This window comes from Camellia sinensis, chromosome 14 (assembly GCF_055761805.1).
Source record: "Camellia sinensis isolate YWXY chromosome 14, ASM5576180v1, whole genome shotgun sequence".
Lineage (NCBI taxonomy): Eukaryota > Viridiplantae > Streptophyta > Magnoliopsida > Ericales > Theaceae > Camellia > Camellia sinensis.
The window spans coordinates 30,168,486-30,187,843 of NC_138974.1; the positions used below are offsets into that span (position 1 = coordinate 30,168,486).

At 39.3% G+C, this 19,358-nt stretch overlaps 2 protein-coding genes across 2 annotated transcripts; one reads left to right on the forward strand and one right to left on the reverse strand.

The window, feature by feature from the left end:
* The first annotated feature begins 619 nt into the window (after window positions 1-619).
* Window positions 620-5,474, forward strand: LOC114269477 (NPL4-like protein B). Its single transcript, XM_028210797.2, has 2 exons — window positions 620-1,831; window positions 4,862-5,474. The coding sequence occupies exons 1-2, from the start codon at window positions 851-853 to the stop codon at window positions 5,114-5,116; spliced, it is 1,236 nt and encodes a 411-aa protein (XP_028066598.2). The 5' UTR covers window positions 620-850; the 3' UTR covers window positions 5,117-5,474.
* Window positions 5,475-7,744: 2,270 nt separating this feature from the next.
* SWA1 (transducin family protein / WD-40 repeat family protein) lies at window positions 7,745-9,710 on the reverse strand. Its single transcript, XM_028210799.2, has one exon. The coding sequence runs from the start codon at window positions 9,558-9,560 to the stop codon at window positions 7,980-7,982; it is 1,581 nt and encodes a 526-aa protein (XP_028066600.2). The 5' UTR covers window positions 9,561-9,710; the 3' UTR covers window positions 7,745-7,979.
* Between the last annotated feature and the right edge of the window lie 9,648 nt (window positions 9,711-19,358).

Below are 19,358 nucleotides of genomic sequence, written 5' to 3' on the forward strand. Positions count from 1 at the left end.
CCATTATCATCGTGACCTATTCACCTCGAACCACCACCATAATCTTCCTTTCTCCATATTAGATTTACGATTTTTAGAGATGAAATAAATAATAATACCACCCACATTTTAGGATTTTTATAAAGAAAGTAAAAGATTGTCTCAGTAAAATCTAGTATTTTCATAGGGGAATTAAAAAAAATGCTAAGGAAGGACTGCGATGGTTATGGGAAGGGGGTTTGGACTAAAAAAAAACAACAAATAAAAAATAAAATTAGTTTTCACTCTCTCCTCTATTTCCACCACCTTCAGCCACCACCTACCCTTGCTTCCCAACACCATCAGCCAATAGACACCACCACACACATCAAACAAAAAACCAAAGAAATAAAAACAAAATAATAATAATGGATTAGCCCACTATCTTTTATTTTTGAAAAGAGATTAGCTAATCGCTTTGGTTATGATTAGCCCAATGGCTTCGCTTCAACATTTTGGATCACCTCTCGTAGAACCGGGCTTTGCAAGATGGTATTAGTGATTTGATTTCAGATTTGTACTGTTGGGCTTAAGCTCAGGATCCTAGGGCAAAAGCCCATCAAAATTGGATTTCTTATCAATTGGGGGGGGGGGGAGACGGTAACAGTTGTAGAACTCGACTGAGACATCACTTGTACCAGATCCAAACCCTCGAAACCAATAAATACCCACACTCCGTTGTCCAGCAGTAGCTTCGTGTTCTTCTTCTTCTTCTTCTTCTTCTTGCTCCCCAAGTGATTCCAGAACATTACTTATACTCCAACTATTCTCTCTCCCTCTATCAATACCCATATCTATCAATTTCTCTAACCATTGCTAGGTCATTCACAAGATGATGATCAGAATTCGAAGCAGAGATGGGTCAGAGCGAGTCTCAATCGACAACCCACTCATCACAATTGCCCAACTCAAAACCCTAATCGAATCCCAACTCAGAGTCCCCACTCTCAATCAAACCCTATCCACCAACCAGAACCTCTTGCTCGCCAAAACCCTAGACGAAATCGCTCGATTCACCGACATGTCCAACCCTCAAACCCCAATCTCCACTCTCGGAATCACCCACGGCTCCATGATCTACCTCGCTTACGAAGGCGAGCGAACCGTTTCCGGTCCCAATTTCAACCCGGCCGGTTCGTTCGGCCGGAAGATGACCATGGATGACCTGATCGCCAAGCAAATGAGGGTGACTCGCCAAGAAAACCCTCATTGCGAGCTTGTCTCGTTCGATCGCGACGCTGCGAACGCGTTCCAGAACTACGTCAATGAATCGCTCGCTTTTGCAGTCAAGCGCGGCGGAGTTATGTACGGCACGGTGTCGTCGGAGGGGAAGGTGGAAGTCGATTTCATATACGAGCCGCCGCAGCAGGGCACGGAGGAGAATTTGATAATTTTGAGAGATCCTGATGAGGAGAAACTTGTGGAGGCGATTGCTATGGGGTTGGGGATGAGGAAAGTAGGATTTATATTTACTCAGACGATCAGTCAGAACAAGAAGGATTATACCCTGTCGAATGCGGAGATTTTGCAGGCGGCGGAGATGCACGGGGAAGGGGATTTGAAGGAGTGGGTGACGGCGGTGGTGAAATTGGAGGTGAATGAGGATGGTGGTGCTGATGTGCATTTCGAGGCTTTTCAGATGAGTGATATGTGTATTAGGTTGTTTAAGGAAGGGTGGTTCGAGACGGAGATTGGGGAAGATGATGATCCAAAGTTGTCGAAGATGAAGAAAGAAGTGGTTGTTGGAGGGAAGGATACTAAGGAAGTTGATAACGACTTTTTCTTGGTGGTAGTTAAGATTTTCGATCACCAGGTGCGATCTATATATCACTCTGGTTACTTATATATCATATCTGTAGTTTACAATCTGATTTATATTGATTTTGCATGTTTTTATAGGAGATTTAGTAAGCTGTATCGTGGGATTATTGGTTTGGGCACAAGTAATTGTCTCTTTTGTTCTTGACTATCTAATTGGAGATATTAACCGAAGACAATTAGTAAAAAAAGAAAACAAAACACAAAAAGAGAAAAGCTTTGATGCATGTTTGCGACACATGCAACAAGAAGATAATGAAACAACAATCTCTCTTAGCTAAAAGGATAGTAGCAATTTAAACATTTTTTGGCTTATAGAGGAAAAAGATTTATTTTGGTGGTTATCGCTGTAATGTCTTTTTTCCTTTAACCATTAATGTAAGAAATATCATGACATTTAGGTCTTTATGTTGGTTATACTCACATGAGCTCTTTTTTTTTTTTTTTTTTGGTTTAACTCTCTCTTTGCGCGCGCGTGTCCATGTGTGTATTTGCGTCCAGGATGAGATTGATTCACTTATACTAGGCAGGGACCATGTAATAATTACTTTTTAAAATATTTGACATAGTAAGCGAAGTAAATCGTTGTGCTGATTCACATAAATTGTGACTTCTGACACAGAATTTAGTTCATTATGACAAAAGGTTGATAAGTAAAATGTGTCGTCTACTGTTGTAAACATATTTATGTTTTAAGAAACATAACAATTTAATATATAATCTCAATTTAACATTTTTTTAATGGGTGTGGCCTGAATTTTTTTTATTTACTATTACCTTTAGCATGGGGGATGTATTTTGTTCAATTGAAGCTTGTCATACTTTTTTCTGTTGTCAATTTCTCCTATCTTTATAGTTCCTTTGACTTAAAAACAATATTTCTTCTCCAGTCCTTTTGGACTTGTGACCCTTAAGTTTCGTAAATTTATTTCCCCTTATTTTATTATTTCATCATGCGATTCGTCCATCTCGTCACACTCACTCTGGTAACGGTTACTTCAGGGTTATTTGGGCATGTTAACTGTTAGAAGCTTAACTACATTTAATTAAACATGGGTGGCCATATAGGCATCTTATATTGTATCTCTTTAATTTGTCACACCCACTAATTGTAGATGAATCCACTAGACTTCCCTTGTGAATTTTGTAGGTAATGTGCTCTTCACCCTGTTGATATGGAGCATTCATTCTAGGTAGCAAGATTTGCCTTCTCGTTTATGAAACTTTCCTTCCCTCCTACTTTCTTAACTCCCTACCACACATAGTACGCGTTTCTATCTTCTTCGATTGTTTTCAAAAAATATGCATAACGGGAATCAGCCCTTATTTCATATTAAACTGCCATCCCTAATTATTAGCAAGCTTAAATATCTTAACAATACCCTTTTTCCAGAATTTCTAGTGGTCTTTATTTTTTTGATTTCATACCCAAATCCAGCCTAAACTTCTACCAAATTCAAGCTTTTAAACCTAAACTCAACCTTCTAAACCTAAACTCAACCTTCTTGGTTCAAAACTATAAACATTAAAGCCCGAGCCCCATCATATTTGGTCATGGGGCATCCTTTGTTGACTTTGTCCTGCATCACATAGCCTAATACTACTTTTTCACCTTTTAAAACTATAAGCCTACTTGCTTTTTATGACTAAGATCCACCATGAATTCAATTCCAGCCATCATTATTTTATGTTTCTTATTATGCCCAACATCAGGTAAGTGAATCCCTTTTTAATTTTTATACACACAAGGTTCTATAGAAAAAATTGCATCAAGGGGGTGCAGCTCGTGTACAAAGAGGAAAGGATCTATACACCAAACACTACCTAAGTCTCAACAAATCCAGAATTTGATTAAAGGATGGGATGGGACAATCATCCCTGAAAACCAACTATGTGAAAGAGAGGAAAATTTAACCATTTTATTGTATGGATCTCAATTTCTCATGTGGCAAGGTACTTTGGATGAAATTTTGGGAACTAGTTATTTTAGCTAGCTTTTTGGCTTTTTACGAAAAGACGTGTAGAAAGTACTTTTTGGTAGTGACTTTTTTGGCTTTTTGACTATTTTAGGTGGTTTATTTTCTTTTCCCTTGTTCGGGAACATCATTGCCCAGAGCTTGCTTAAGCTTTTTGCCAGGCCTTCACCTAACTTCTGCTAACTGCTTTAGGAAGCCCCTGCCTTGGACAGCCACTTGAAACTTTCAATTGAAATCTAGAAGGCATCACTGTGCTATTCAGGATTTATGAAGTTTTATTTGTGGTGGTATGTCTATTAGCGTGAAATAATTTATTTTTTCATTTTTTCTTTTCATTACTCGATAGGAACTTCGTGCGTACGAAGAGGGGAAAAAAATGTCCCTGTTATGGGTAGTTTGATGAACATTTTCATGTGCCCCTTGTACAGCAATTACTTGTCTTACTCGCATGGCAAGATTCTGTTGGATAAGCTATCTTTTACCGTTTTAGGTGTCAGATCCGGGGTTAGCACTGGTGATAAATAGGTCTGGGCAGAGAAAATCACAGTTACGGAGATGAAAATCCCAGTCCCCTGGAAGTATTTACTCCTTGCCCCGTCTGAAAGAAAGCCTATGGCACTGCTGCTCTATTTCTTTGTTGCCTCTGAACCTGTTCTAGTCCCCTGGGAGTACTTGTTCCATGCCCTTCCTAAAGAAAGCCTATGACACTGCTCTATTATTGGTTTTTGTCTGGACTCTACTTCATCACTGGCCGTCTAGATTTCTCTTAGGGTTCAGGTCGTGTTAGGTAATTCATTTCTGGACACAATATTAGCCCCATATATGGCTATATCTACACACCAGTGACACCTAATTGATAGAATCACTACATTGTAATGCGCATTTGCGAGACCCATTTGCTGTTTCAATGGCTTGCTACGTTTCTTCTTCCTAAATTAATGTACATAAATTATTGTGTTTGTTGTAGAGTACAAATTTTGTGTGCCACTCTTTTAATCTGCAAGTTATTCTCACCACGTTGCTTCTGATGAATTTTTATGGTAATGCAGGGCCCACTTTCATCAACATTTCCCATTGAGAACAGGAATACAGCAGTGACAATGAAAGCCCTGAAGAATCATCTGGACCGAACAAGGAGCCTTCCATTTGTGAAGCGAATTTCTGATTTTCATCTGCTGCTCTTGCTGGCCAGGTTTTTAGATGTCAGCGCTGATGTTCCTGCATTGGCACAGTGTGTACAGACACAGATTGCTGTGCCAGAAGGTTACCAACTCCTAATTGAGTCCATGGCCAGTGCTTCTTGATGCTGTTTGTAATTCCTTTAGGCAAACTGATACACCTCATCAATCCTTTTGGATGGTTTCAACCATGTGTTAATGCTTGAGCTCAAGATGTCCGGTGGAGCATTCTCAATCACCTTTGGACAATCTGCATGGCCCTCCAAATTTGGCTCTTTGTTTTGGCTGTAACTTAAATCTAAGCATTATATTGCTTCAATTTGTCTGGATATTTTGTGTTTTCAAAGACACGGCCTGTGTATTTATTAGTACAGGACATGGGTTAGTCGTTGATCAAGCTGGAGTCAGAATTTAGGACCATGGTTATATAATCTTCTTATAAACATTTTCTGTTATGAATGAAAGTCGTTTTATGTTGGAAGCATGATCCTTTTTTCTTTTTATGATTAGTACGTGTTTCCCCCCAAATACCTTTCTTTTCCGAATTCAGACATGCAAATCCAAAAGTGGTTTCAAAATATCAACTTTGCTCTCTTTATGCTTGGTTTTTACTGTAGCAATTTTCTTTTTCCTTTTGGCTAGTATTCTGTTGTTGCTTGTGATGGTGACGATCATTATGAATAATGTTTCTTTTGATAGCTATGGAGGAGTAAAGATACTGACTTAAGAGGGAAATAGCAGTTTAGCATGTAAATTTTTAGGTGTCTAGCATTGCTGAGGAAGAAGTGGCAAATTCCTCTTGACAAAATTTTCTGTACGTATTAAAAGTTTTCCTTTCTCAAACAATGACCTTGTGTTCGCAATATATTAATTGAAGTTGAGTTTTGAAAAACATGACTTTAGGATTAAAAGTTTGCTTTTAAATCAAAATTTTCTGAAACGGATTAAATTTGATGAACAAGTTTAAAATCACATGGATTTTATAGGCAAGATTTCACAAATCTCTTGAATTTAATTTTTCTAAAAAATCAATCAATAGTAATACCATGCTACCAATTTTACCCTCGAGCAAATGAATGAAAGACCTATACACCCTTTTTACACTCTCATCTATTTACTTTTTATTCAATACATTTTCTTATCACATTTTATTTATCAACTCAAGCATCAACATATACATGAACAGTGGGAGAAAGTCTAGCCCTTTCTCACAAGGCTATGAGTTAGCATGTACATGTCATACAAAAGACTAACTCAGTGATAAAACCTTACCTATTATTCTATGCAATGTTGATACATGACGACATAATGCAAAGTTAGACCACATGGGAGAAGTTGAACGCTTGAATGCAAGCAGCTTTTTTAGCAGTTACCTTGATCTTTTTTAGAACTTGACCAGTAATCTGCCATAGAAATGCTTAAGCAGTTACCTTAAGCTGCTAAAAAGCAAACTTAAGCTGCCATAAAAAAAAAAGAGCTAAAAAAAGCAGTTGACACAGTAATCTGCTGCTTATTAGAAGTAAATCATCAAAGCCAGGTTCAATACACTCTTTTTTTTTTTTTTTTTAACTCAAATACACAATATCTTACACAATGAAAAGTTGAAACACTGCAGAAAACAGGGTAGCATCCACAAGGGTGCACGCACCATTTAAACATGAAAATAGAGTGAATTATTCCTTGCAGTTATTACAAGCCATTCAAGTAATCACTACACAAGTAGGTTCTGTTGGCCAACAAAAAAAATGAAGGCCACTTAATCCCCAACACAGGAGGTTAGGAATTCATTTAAACTATTTTCCAAGCAAGCAAAACATGTTAACAAATAATGACTGGCCTGCATCCTCAATGATCCTGATGAAGCCATGTCCTGCAATATTCACTCAACCAATGAAGAGCAAGCATTCGAGCAGCAAGGGCAAGTCAATCCTAACCATGATGTGGTTCCAAAGCTTAAGAGTAAGATACATGTCCCAATTGTATTGAGCTTAGCAATTGTTCTTCTAATACAAAGGAATCTAATAAATTAAAACTTTGTTTAAAATGAACCTTGTTTGTTCAATCAAACAACAACTGTTAACCTTTCAGTCAACTGTCGTGCTGGGTTTCCCACCTTCATCAAAAAACAAAAGACGTCAAAACTAGTGGCCTTGGGTTATATGGAGCAACATTGGTCGAAGCAACCAAACAACTATGACAATAGGCCCTCAAATTATAAACATTCCACCAAATTTTGTTTTTTTATTCCCTCCAATCCACTGTCCTCTAAGCTCCATTTAACCCAACTTCTTTGGGGAAATCAGAATTGTTGTTTAACTAACCAGGACAAATGCTTGCTGGAGGACATTTTAACTTCCCTAATGTGTACATCCTCCAACTTGAGGATCTAGACTTTCCAATACAATATGAAACACCACTAGTTATATTACTTAATGAAAGTCATTTTTCTGTGTGGCATCAACAGAACAAGTATGCGTCAATACAAGGTGTAATAGTTCAAATCCAACAGAAAATGGATGTTACTGCAAATTTTCCATTGGGCATATTTATTTATCACTAACAATCTCTTAGTCTCGGTGGCTTTCGGAAAATAGAGACACTAAGAACATGTTATAGAAATCACATCACATCCTTATTTATTTCAATCAACAGCCCAAACATAGGTTTCCAGGCATTTTAACACAGATTTCCAGTATAACAAATGGGTCATTAACATATATATATGCATAAATAAATAGATAGTAAGAACAAGCATACCACAAAGAAATGTTTTCATTTAGCAATAAAACAATAATTGGACAAACCAAAACAAGGGCATGCCCTAGCCTTAGCTTTCTAGCAGATTGCCTTCAAGGCACAAAAACTAAAAAGAGAAACAAATATCAAATTCTGATAAAACAAAACTGCATAACTATCATCTTGAAAGAAAACCAAGCAGATAAACAAAAATTAAAAATACCGGGTAAGTTACAAAAAAAAAGCTCCTCATTTATCGCCTCCCAGCAATCCTCAGTAAAGGGGAAATTATGCCTTGTATCTCCTGCAATGACTGTTGTATTCTTATCTCCTCGTCAACTGATCGCTTTAGGTTTCTAATATGGCCTTTCAAGACATCAGAAGATCTAACATCTTCAGCTCTCATTTCAAGAACTTTCTTTGCCAATTTCAACAGCAATCCTGCATACTTTGGCATTGTTGAGTACTTCTGCAAAAAACCCAACAGCAAACCAAGTTCTTCTGTCTCCAGATTTGAAACACATCTCAACAACTTCTTCCTTGCCACCAATTCCTCCATAACAGCCACCACAAAGTCCGGATTCTTCCCCCTCAATGCCGATACAAAAGCTTCCTTGTGTGTAAACTTCTTTAACAACTTATCATGCTCTGCCAGTTTCACTTTCTTTGGCCTCATAATCAAGAAATCCCCTTCTGAAGGCTTCTCATTTTGGCCACGACGAAAATATTTGAAAGACGAAGGCCTCAATACCCGCTTTGGAGGCTCCTCAATAGGACCCAAACCCACAAAATTCCCCAACTCAGACCCCACATTTTTTTTCGTTTTCCTCTTCCCAGCATATATTATCCCATTTGAAGTGCCGATAACTCTAGTCAAACAATCAGGAGAGAACCCAATTGACAAAAGTGGCGATGGAAACCTCATGGAATAAGTAACCTTAAATTTTGCATAATCGAAAACCTTCATGTACCCATCTAAAGATACACTTAAAATACGATATTGTTGAGCCTCCTCACCTCTATCCTTCCCAATCTTCCCTACACAAATCGAAGTCACAGTCTTGTTATGACTCTCCATTGAATAGAGTAACTTCCCACCACCAATCACATCCCAAATTTTCACAGAATTCCCACCAGAAGTAGCAATTAACCCCCCGGAAGGCAAGAAAATTACATCCTCTACCGGTTTTCCATGATTGACCTCCATAACCGAGCTAGCACTCGAAACCCTAACATCCCAAAGTTTGATTCTATGATCATACGACCCCGTAACGAACATATCGTCACTCGCAGGCGATCCATCGCTGCACCGAACATAATCTTTGTGCTCGATGAATTGAGCAATTGGGGTTTCGGACGTAACGTCCCAGTACTTGACGATGGCGTCATCGCCGCCGGAGAAAAGGTGGAGCTTGTCGATGCGGGGGTAGCGGACGAGGTGGACGGGGCGGGAGTGGCCGCGGAGGCGGCGGAGGGGGTTTCGGGACTTGGCGTCGAAGACCTGGACGAGGCCGGAGTGGGAGCCGGCAGCGATGAGGCGGCCGTCGGAGCGGAAGGAGGCGGAGGTGGCGGTGTCGGAGAAGGAGGAGATGGTGGATTTGGGTTCTAGGGTTTGGGAGGAGAAGATTGTGACGGTGGCGGAGTGGGTGGCGGCGAAATCGTGAGGGGAAATTGGGGAGAAAGAGAGGGAGGTTATGGAGGAGATTACGGTTTGGGTTGGTTGGGTTTTGAATGATTTCCAATACTTTGATTCTGGTGTTGATTTTTTGGAAATGGGTTTGAGTTTTGGTTTCACTGGGAAGGTTTTGGCTATGCCTGGCTGGTCTGCCGCCATTGAAAGAGCTTGAGGAAGTTACAGTGGATGTAGAGTTCGAGTGGGCTGAGATGAGAGTCTTGTTGGCCTCTGAAGTTGGTTAGGGTTTAGGGTTTGCGAGAAGGGTATACTTCTCTGGTTTCCCTTTACATGCTTGCACGACGTCGTCTGTAGTCTATAGTCTATAGACTCTTCTGGGAAAATAATCTAGGAAAAATTACAAATCATATTTATTTTTAAAAATAATTACCTACAAGAAAATTTTATGAATTTAATAATTAAAATTTAGAAAAAATTAGTCTAGGGTCCCTATCCCATTTTTTGTAATGGAAGAGATTCACAAAATTATTTTTTGATGTCTAAAATCCCTAAACATATATTAGAGAAATTTGACTCTTTATCTCTCTAAACATATATCAACTCAGCTCAGCTCTGTTTTCCCCAAATGTCTCAACTCTCTCTGCTCCTATTATGTTTTTTCATTTAGATCCAAAATCTCAACTTCACACACTCTCTCTCCTCTGACGGCCTCTCTCTCCTCTCCCTAAAATCCGCCGTCGATCACTGAGGCACCGACACATTCTCCGACTGGAATGAAGGAGCTCGGAACCCTAGTCAATCTCTGGCGACGGAATCGGACAAACCGGTGGTGATCCGGTGGTACCCAGGCGCTGCAATATCAGCTGTTGTTGGACTCCTAGAAGGATACTCAATTAACACAGGTTCACAAATCTTGGTATTTACATATGGGCCTGGAACTGCTGGCTCTGGGATGATTGTAAACTCAGATTTTGGTCATTCAATTAGAACTCACTGAGACCTGAATAGTGGACACGCAGCTAACTATAGAAAGTCGAGCCAGTTCTATAAACAATTATCACAGAGGTTAATGAATTCATCTATTGTTCTTGATTTGTTTGTTTGTTCTCTTAATCAAGTCGAAGCAGCTGAGCTAAGTGCCGCTATCGAGAGCTTAGGTGGATTCATGATGTTAGGGGAATCATTTGAATCAGAGCAATTCAAAAAATTCTTGCGCCACTTATTTAATCGTGATGAAGAAGGGAACTTGAAGATGTGTTTTGATGTGACTATTGAGATAGTGACGACAAAAGGCGTGAAAATCTGTGGAGCCCTTGGTCCCTGTGTTTCACTTCAGAAAAAGAACAGTTCGGTGAGTGAGAAAGAGATCGGTGAGGGTGGAACCAATATTTGGAAGTTAGGTACACTCACCAACAGAAGGGGTGGTTGGTTCTCATGATTTTCTCTGGGTTTGAGTGAATTTCTCTGGGGTGGAGAGGGAATTTCTCTAGTTTTGAAGAATTTCTCTGCGTTGAAATGTCCAGAGAAATTTCAAAGACCAAAAACAGAATTAAAAAGGAACTTGATAAATATGCAGAGAGTTGGTTCATTGTAGATTTGACTGAGTTGGGTTTTTGGGATTGATGGATGAATGGATGATACAAAGAGTTGTTGACTGCAAACAATAATTCAACAATAATTCATCAATTCACTGTTGCTGACTGCTTGTTTTCTATGTATGTTTGTCTATTATGTGTTTCTGCTTTGAACTGAAATTTTTCTGGGTTGGTCTAGAGAAATTCTCTAGTTTAAACTGAAATTTCTCTGAGTTGGTCCAGAGAAATTCTCTGATTTGGTTTGAAAATTTCTCTAGATTGGTCCCTGGTATTAAGTTTTTTCAGCATAGAGTTTGTCATTTATCCCCTGATGTTGAATCGCAAGCTTTGCCCTTCATGATCATTTCCTTCCCAGAATTGTCATCAATTTATTCTCAACATTTTCAACTCAGAGAATTTCTCTGGACCAGAATTTCTCTGGATCAAATTGAGAGACCTTAGACATTATGAAAATATTAGATGTCCTTTATACTATAAAGTCTTACTACCAGGGACCCTAAAAAAAAAAAAAAACCTAAAATTTATCATTTTTATTATTATTTTGATTTTTTTCCAATTAGTACATTCTTTTTTAACAGATCCAATTAATACATTGATTTGTTAAAAATGGAAAAAATAAAAAATAATAGAGACCATTTTTTTTTTAATTTCTAAAATTAACTTGCCTTTAATTAAATGACACGTCCACCAACTAAGAATAGAATAGAGTGTAACTTGAGATCACTCAATCTAAACTTCAGTTAAATTTAAAAAATTTTAAGACTTGTGTATGTTGGAATTATAATTTTTATAAGCTTATTTTGCCTTCGTTTGGCAAGTTGGTTTTGAGATTTTTTGAGTTAAAATAGCCGCAAAAAATAAAATAGACTTTTTAGCTCAATAAGACAAAACATCACATCCAATCCATAATCATTACATTCTTTTTCTCACAAAAAAGTCAAAAAAATCAAAAGTCCTTCCCAAACCAGGCTTTTTAGCCCCAAGCTAAAATAACCAAAAAAGTCAAAAAGCCAACCAACTTATTTGGGTCAATTTTGAACTTAAATTTGAGTAGAGTTCACATGTCTTTTGGGGTAGGTCCAAAAAGGTAACGTGTTTCTTACCGCGTGATGAGTAACACGATACAAACGGTTCGTCAAAACCATTTATGAATGAATGAGAAGTAGACGTCGTTCTCAGATTCATGGAATAGACAATTAAAGAAGTAAATGTGAGTTTCATTGAAATGGATTGTTCCACATTGAAACTTGAAGAGAGTGAGTATATAAGCTCTAGGTGGATAAACTTGGGTAAGGGGCACCCCAACTTTGTAGAAGGGAAGAGTTATGGACAAAGTAAGCCTTGGCTCAAACCACCACACATACGTGCTGCCAGCCGAGCCGTGCCGAGCACAGGTGTGGGTTGTGGATCGGGTCAGTCCTAACATTAATATTTTAGACAAAATTTATTTGAATTTTTTTGCATTTTTGCAGGAAATTTTTTTGAATTTCTAAATGAAATTAATTTAAATTATGCACCAAATTTTTTCTGTCCAAATAGTGCTTCTTCTAGTCATTTTCTAGCAGATTTAAACAGCTTTTTCAAACAGTTTTTATAGAATTGCACCTGACAAATTCAAACTTGTTTCAACAGGTTCAAATTCAAACCTTACCTATTTGGTTCAAACTGCATCTGTTCAGTTTGAAATTTGCACCTGTTCGATTTGAAATTCATTTTTGTTCGGCTCTATAAAAGCAAACCCTCTTCTAGTAACTTTCTCATTCCGAAATTTCTCTTATTCTCTTCTTCGTGCTATTTTGCATAGATTTATTCTTTATATTATTTTTATGGAAAATTCAAAGAGTATAGAACAGATGTTTTAGTTCGCCGTACAGATTGTTTGGAGTGCTACTACAATCTGTGTAGATCATTGTATCTTGGGAGATAGACGCCATTTATCTGTAAGCACCGAAGCGAGGCGAATCTGTTTTAATGATAGAGTGTCACACACTCGACTTGATCTTTTTTGTACTTACTCATTTCGGTGAATAAATTCTGTATATAATTTATTTTTATTTGTTTGATTTGGTTTCAAGTTGTTTATTTTATACAGAAATATTGTTCCAACAATCTTAAGATAGATTCGAATTATTCTGTTTATACAGAATTTTTCATTTGTTTCTTTTTCTTCATTTCTTATATCTTTTTGTCAACACGGATGTGGCAAATAGCACTAGTGTCCACCCACCATTCTTTAGGATTTCCGACAAGGTTTGCCTTGGAAACAACTACAGAAAGATTTATGTCGTCTACACTATTGGAAATTTTGTCCACTTCGGTCATATTAGCTTGAGCAAGCTTCTTGCTTGATTTTCTTTTGCCTTTGTACTTGATATCGCAATCTTTGGGCCGATATATCTCTTTGTCACAAATGTAATATTTGTCATTAAACTTGTACTTCTTAGTTTCCACTTCATTTAAAGCCATGTGCGGAACTTTTTCCAGAATACTTCTGTTTTCTTTGCTTTTGGAGTATATTCCACTACATTTTCCTTAGACTCTATTGGATGTTTACTAGTCCGCTTATCAAAATTGCGGTTGTCCTCCTCAATCTTCAAACGCACAATCAATTTCTCCAAAGTCATTTCTTTGCGCTTGTATTTGAGGTAGTTCTTAAATTCCTTTCAGCCTTGTGGTAATTTTTCAATTAAGGTAGCAACTTTGAAGGATTCACTGAGAGACATGCCTTCTACACGAATGTTATGCAGAATGAGTTAGAGATCTTGAACTTGGCCGATCATAGCCATAGAGTCAACTATCACAAAGTTTAGAAATTTGCCTACTACGAATTTCTTCGAGCCAGCATCTTCTGTTTTGTACTTTTTCTCCAAGGACTCCCAAAGTTCCTTTGCCGTCTTGATAGGGCTGTAGATGTTGTACAATGTGTTGTCAAGTCTGTTTAAGATGTAGTTCCGACAAAGGAAATCAACATGTTTCCAGGCATCGACCGCTGCAACCACTTATTAGCCGGTTTCATTCTCGTTCAGAGTAAGAGCATTCTCACGAAAGAAACGCGTCAGGTTGAGTGTAGTAAGATAAAACATCATTTCCTGCTGCTATCTTTTAAAATCAGTTTATAAGAATTTCTCTGACTTTTCACTGTGATTGACTGGCACAGTCATAACAGAATGAGGGGTTAGAGCAATTGTAGTCACTATACAAGTACTGGTTTGAGCATTAGTTTCAGTTGCCATGAATTCTAAATTATAAAACAAAATTATAATTAGAATTTTATACTACACAAAAAATTAAACCAAAACACATAATTTAATTCTGAAAAAATAAAAGAAACAAGAATTGTAACTTTATTTCCAATTAATTTGAAAATAATATTTTATTTAAACAAATTAATTCCACATAAAAAAAATATTTCTGTAACACTTCAAAAATTAAAATACTGAAAATAGGATTTTAACTAATGAAAACTCATAAATTATTTCTGAAAATCAAAATTAATTTCTAACCAACTTCACAAATTAATATTCTGGATTGTTAATGATAACCAATATATTACTACTAGTTGTGTACAGGAAAGAAATAAACCTTCTCGTATAATCCTGTTGACCAAGTCTGCGCCCCTCCGCATGACATCGCCTTATCACCTGAAAACATAATCGTGAGCTAGTCGGCGGGTGTGTTCCGGAAGCCTCTCCGATGCCTAAGTCAGTAAGCTTGACAAATAGACAAAACCTCTGTGTATTCAGAAAGCAAAGTTGTGTGTTACCTCTCCAAAGGTGATGTTTGTGAGCTTTTATAGGTTTCGTGTGGCACAATCCCAGTAGGACTTCTACTCCTCCATGCAGAGTCCTCCTAGGATTCATACTCCTGAAAGATAATGCTTATCCTTCAACACCCCCCTCACTGCTTAAACCAAGTGAGATGGTTTTTACCATAGCCGAACTACAACATGACCGAAATAATACTGGCTATGCTGAGCCACAGAGTAGGCCGAACTATCCTTAGTTCGGTTCTTCCTTTTACTCCTCCTTATCTCGGTTCTCTCATGTACAACCCATGGTGTGTTTAGACCGAGCTTCCGAGTAGCAAGGTTCTGACCGTTCTAACCACAATACGCCATGACCGGACTAACTCTGAGACTGGCCTAACTCCAAGTCGCTTTCGGACCGAAGTAACTTTTCATTTCTCTCGGGCCGGAGTAATTTTGTACCTCTCCTGGGCCGGAGTAATTTTACGGCCTCTTTACCCAGCCCTTCGTACTTTGGGCCCTAATGACCATCTTATAGCTCGGCCCAATTTTCACCAAAATTACCCTCTCAATTGCCCCTTAATTCCATCTGCACAGCATGATAGGGATTACTTGTCTATCAGCCGGGTTGAAGTTTTTACGCCTTTCCAGCCGAGCTAAAAAACCCTTTAGCCTCTCCAGCCGAGCTAAAAACTCTTTAGCCTTCCAGCCGAGCTAATTTCACTTCGGGCTCTGCTTGTCCGGTTAAAACGTCTCTTCAATCACAGCGACTGTAACGCTTCCCATTCTAATGACACGTGGCACGCTCTGATTGACTGAGGACGGTTGTCACGCCGTCTTCGTACTTTGTGTTTTTTGAACAGTCCCGCCCAAATTTTGGGCTTTCTAACAAAAGCAAACCCTAAAGCAAAAATCTCTTCATCTTGGTACACTTTTCAACTTCTTTCTTTCTGAGCCTTCATTGCTTCCCAACTTCTCCAACTGTGAAGCTTGCTTTGCGTTTGTCTTTTACTCCTGTTGCATCCATTTCCAGGTCCTCTACTTCGACTTGGTAAGCAAATCCATCTTTCTCGCTTTGTTTGTTTTCGTATTTGTTCTATGTGTTTTGTTTTCTGTGTTTTTTGCAAACACGTTTTTCCGTTTTGCTTTGCTCTGTACTTCTATGGAAAAAACTTAACAGTAGAACACATGAGTATATGAAATATCCTGTAGAAAACAAGTTTTTGATCCAAAATCACGATGCAACCGAACTAGGATACTGTTTAAGCTAGGTAAAAGTCTAGTCAGCTTACAACCGGACTAACACTTCATGTTTACACCAGTAGCTTTGAATAAGGAATCACTTCTTGATAGACCTTAGCCGAGGTAACCAACCGAACTAGGTTTGCACTTAGTATACAGAGATACCTGAACTCCAACCGATCTAGGTCTTTAGGGCTAAACCAGCTTTCTTAGTTTTTTAGATGGAACTCAGAAAGCTGCCCTTAGGCGATCAACCGGTCAAACAGAACTGTTTCCACAGCCGAGATATCTACACGCTTCCCAAGCCCGAACTAATAAAAGTCCTGCTCAAACCGGGCTACCAATCTCTTTGCAGAAATCGAGATAAAACCTGTAGCATCCACATAGCCGAAGTAGGGCTCCTATTTTTTTACTTCTATTTTGTAGCACGGTCCAATGATCTGTGCCTAACCCCTTTGTTTTCTACTTTGCAGACTTAGGTTGCCCAGGCACTCCTCTGCGCGCTCAACCGAGCTACTGAGACAATTTTTTGGACCGAACTTTAATTTATTCATAATTTATACAATAAATGGGGAAGTATAGATATCTAGTAAATACTCCAGGCGGCCTAGCCGAATTCAGAAAAGACTACAATATACCCGATGACGTCCAACTGATTTTAGCCAAAAAAGATGTCATTCCTTGGGGTAACGAAGGCTTTGTCCCCTTCACCCTTTTGTCCATAATAGAAACCGGACTACGATTTCCAGTCCAACCCTTAATTTGTGAGTTTCTTAGGCAAACCAGATTATGCCCAACCCAGCTATCCACCAACTCATACCGTATCATAATGGGAATAGCCGAACTAAACCGCCAAGCCGGTCTCAACCTCGGTTTGGCCGAAATCTTCCACCAATACTCCATTGGTTCAAAGGAAGATGGGTGGGTCTACTATTTAAGAATACGCCGTCGCTGAGAGAAGATAATAAAATATACACTGGATAAAGACTTAAACGACGACGACTTTAACGACGACGACTTTTTCTGAGTGTTTGGGAACTTTAAAGATCATCAAGCCCAGATTTCTGGCCGACGTATAAACTGGAAAAAAGGAGAACCCGGTATATTTACTTCGGTTTTCTTGCTTGCTTTACTATATTTCGGTTTTTCAATCTTTCAGCCGAACTAACAGTTGTCTTCTTTCGCAGATTCTACCCATCTTCATTCTCTATACAGCTACCCCAATCTAGCGACCTTGCGCGCCGCACTACGGTATCCAGAACGTAGTTGGGCCAAACTGCTAAAGTTCGAGCCGACCTACAGATACAGTGGTCGCCGAAAAGCCAGAGTGACTGATTTTCTTCTTGAAGACGCACCAGAACCGGACCCAACCTTACCAGAAATCAGACTAATCCCACTAACTGCTGAAGAAGAAATGGCCAAAAGGAACAGAGTAACGGCGCTTCTAACCGAAACTAACAGACCCGAGGTACCACAAACCGGTCAGACGACTGAGACCGTGGTAGCCCTTCCATCCCAACAGCCATCCTCATCTCGGGCGAACAAGCGTGCCCGGACTAGCCAAACCGAGCAACGACTTGTTGACGAGGTTGAGACCATTCTTCCGCCCAGCCCACAACCAAGCCCTCGACTGGAGTATTCTGACCGAGCTAACTCCTCCAAATGGGCTCCAAGTCTTAGCTTTCAAAATCGAGATATTCAGGAAACTGACTCGGTTGTTGCTGAGAAGGATCACTTAATGGCTTTTAATTTAGCCAAGAGTGATTGCCTTCCCAAAGACATGGAGCACCACAACAAACAACTAAACACCGAGCTGAAGGCCATCCGGTCATCAACAAAATCAATGATCCTGGTAAGTGGCTCTCCCTTTTCTTTGTCTAACTTATCCCAACTGTCAGTCCGGCTAAAGAGAGTCACTACTCTTTTGCAGGCCATTCAGAAGAACAATATTGCACATAAGAAAGTGATGGAGCTGCGCAAGACTACCCGGCAGGCCATAGCAGATGCTGAGGCAAAGACAGCCGAACTTGAGCAAGCCAAGAAGCAGATAGCCGAGCTACAGTTCGAGAACGGTCGCTTGACCAGACTTGTTAGCTCGGCTGAAGCTGAAAAACAAAAAATTACAGTAACGGTGAAAGACAAATACTTGCGTGAGTTGGCCAAACTCGAAAGCAAAAAAGACACCGAAATATCCGATCTAAAGAAGAAGGTCGGTGATGCCAACGCCAAAGGTTTCAAAGAGGCGGAGGGCCTCTACATTCCACAATGCGAGGGGGCGAAAGACTTGTTCTTCAAGTATGGCTGGAGGAGTGCTGTGGAACAGCTCGGCTGTGGGCCTGAAACCGAGGTCTACATTGCTCCATAATACTTCATTCCGGCCTCACTAGCAGAATATGCTGCTTCGGTCCAAGAACAATTTTTGCAGGATTCAGATGATGAAGATGATGAAAACGAACAAACTGTTACTCCGGTAGTCAATGAGCAAGTCAACGATTAATCAGCTCGGTTGGAGGCAATGGTTGAAGACCTGACTGTTGAGCCATCGACTGATATCGTTCTGCCAGTTGCTACCGAGACTGATCTTCCATCTGCAACCGGTGTTCAAGTTGATATTGACGCCGAAATTGAAGACCTTTTCGCTTGATTTTGTACTTTTCTTCTTTGTTACTTTTTGTTTTTGTAACCGGGCTATGGCCCCTCCTTTGTATTTGCTTTTTGATGAATGAAAATTTGCTTGAACTCTTATTTCGGTTGATTTGTACGTTTGTACTTGTTATGATTTTTCCATGGTCTTTTTACTTTCAACTGTTATCTCGGTTTTAGCTGGTCAATCTAACTATGCTTACTAGCCAACCACTCTTTAGCCGACATAATTACTTCGGCTGAGGAGTACAAAGAGTTAAAAGCCAGCCAATCCACTCTTCAGCCATACCCTTACTCCGGCTGAAGAGTATAAAGAGTTGGTTTAATCCAGCCAACCACTCTTCAGCCATACCCTTACTTCGGCTGAAGAGCATAAAGAGTTGGTTTAATCCAGCCAATCACTCTTCAGCCATACCCTTACTTCGGCTGAAGAGTACGAAGAGTTGGTTTAATCTAGCCAACCACTCTTCAGCCATACCCTTACTTCGGCTGAAGAGTATAAAGAGTTCGTTTAATCCAGCCAACCACTCTTCAGCCATACCCTTACTTCGGCTGAAGAGTATAAAGAGTTGGTTTAATCCAGCCAACCACTCTTCAGCCATACCCTTACTTCAGCTGAAGAGTACAAAGAGTTGGTTTAATCCAGCCAACCACTCTTTAGCCATACCCTTACTTTGGCTGAAGAGTATAAAGAGTTAGTTTAATCTAGCCAACCTCTAAGTTAGTTTTTTCAGCCAACTTAGAATAATGTTTGGTTATTCCGACCAAACGTCC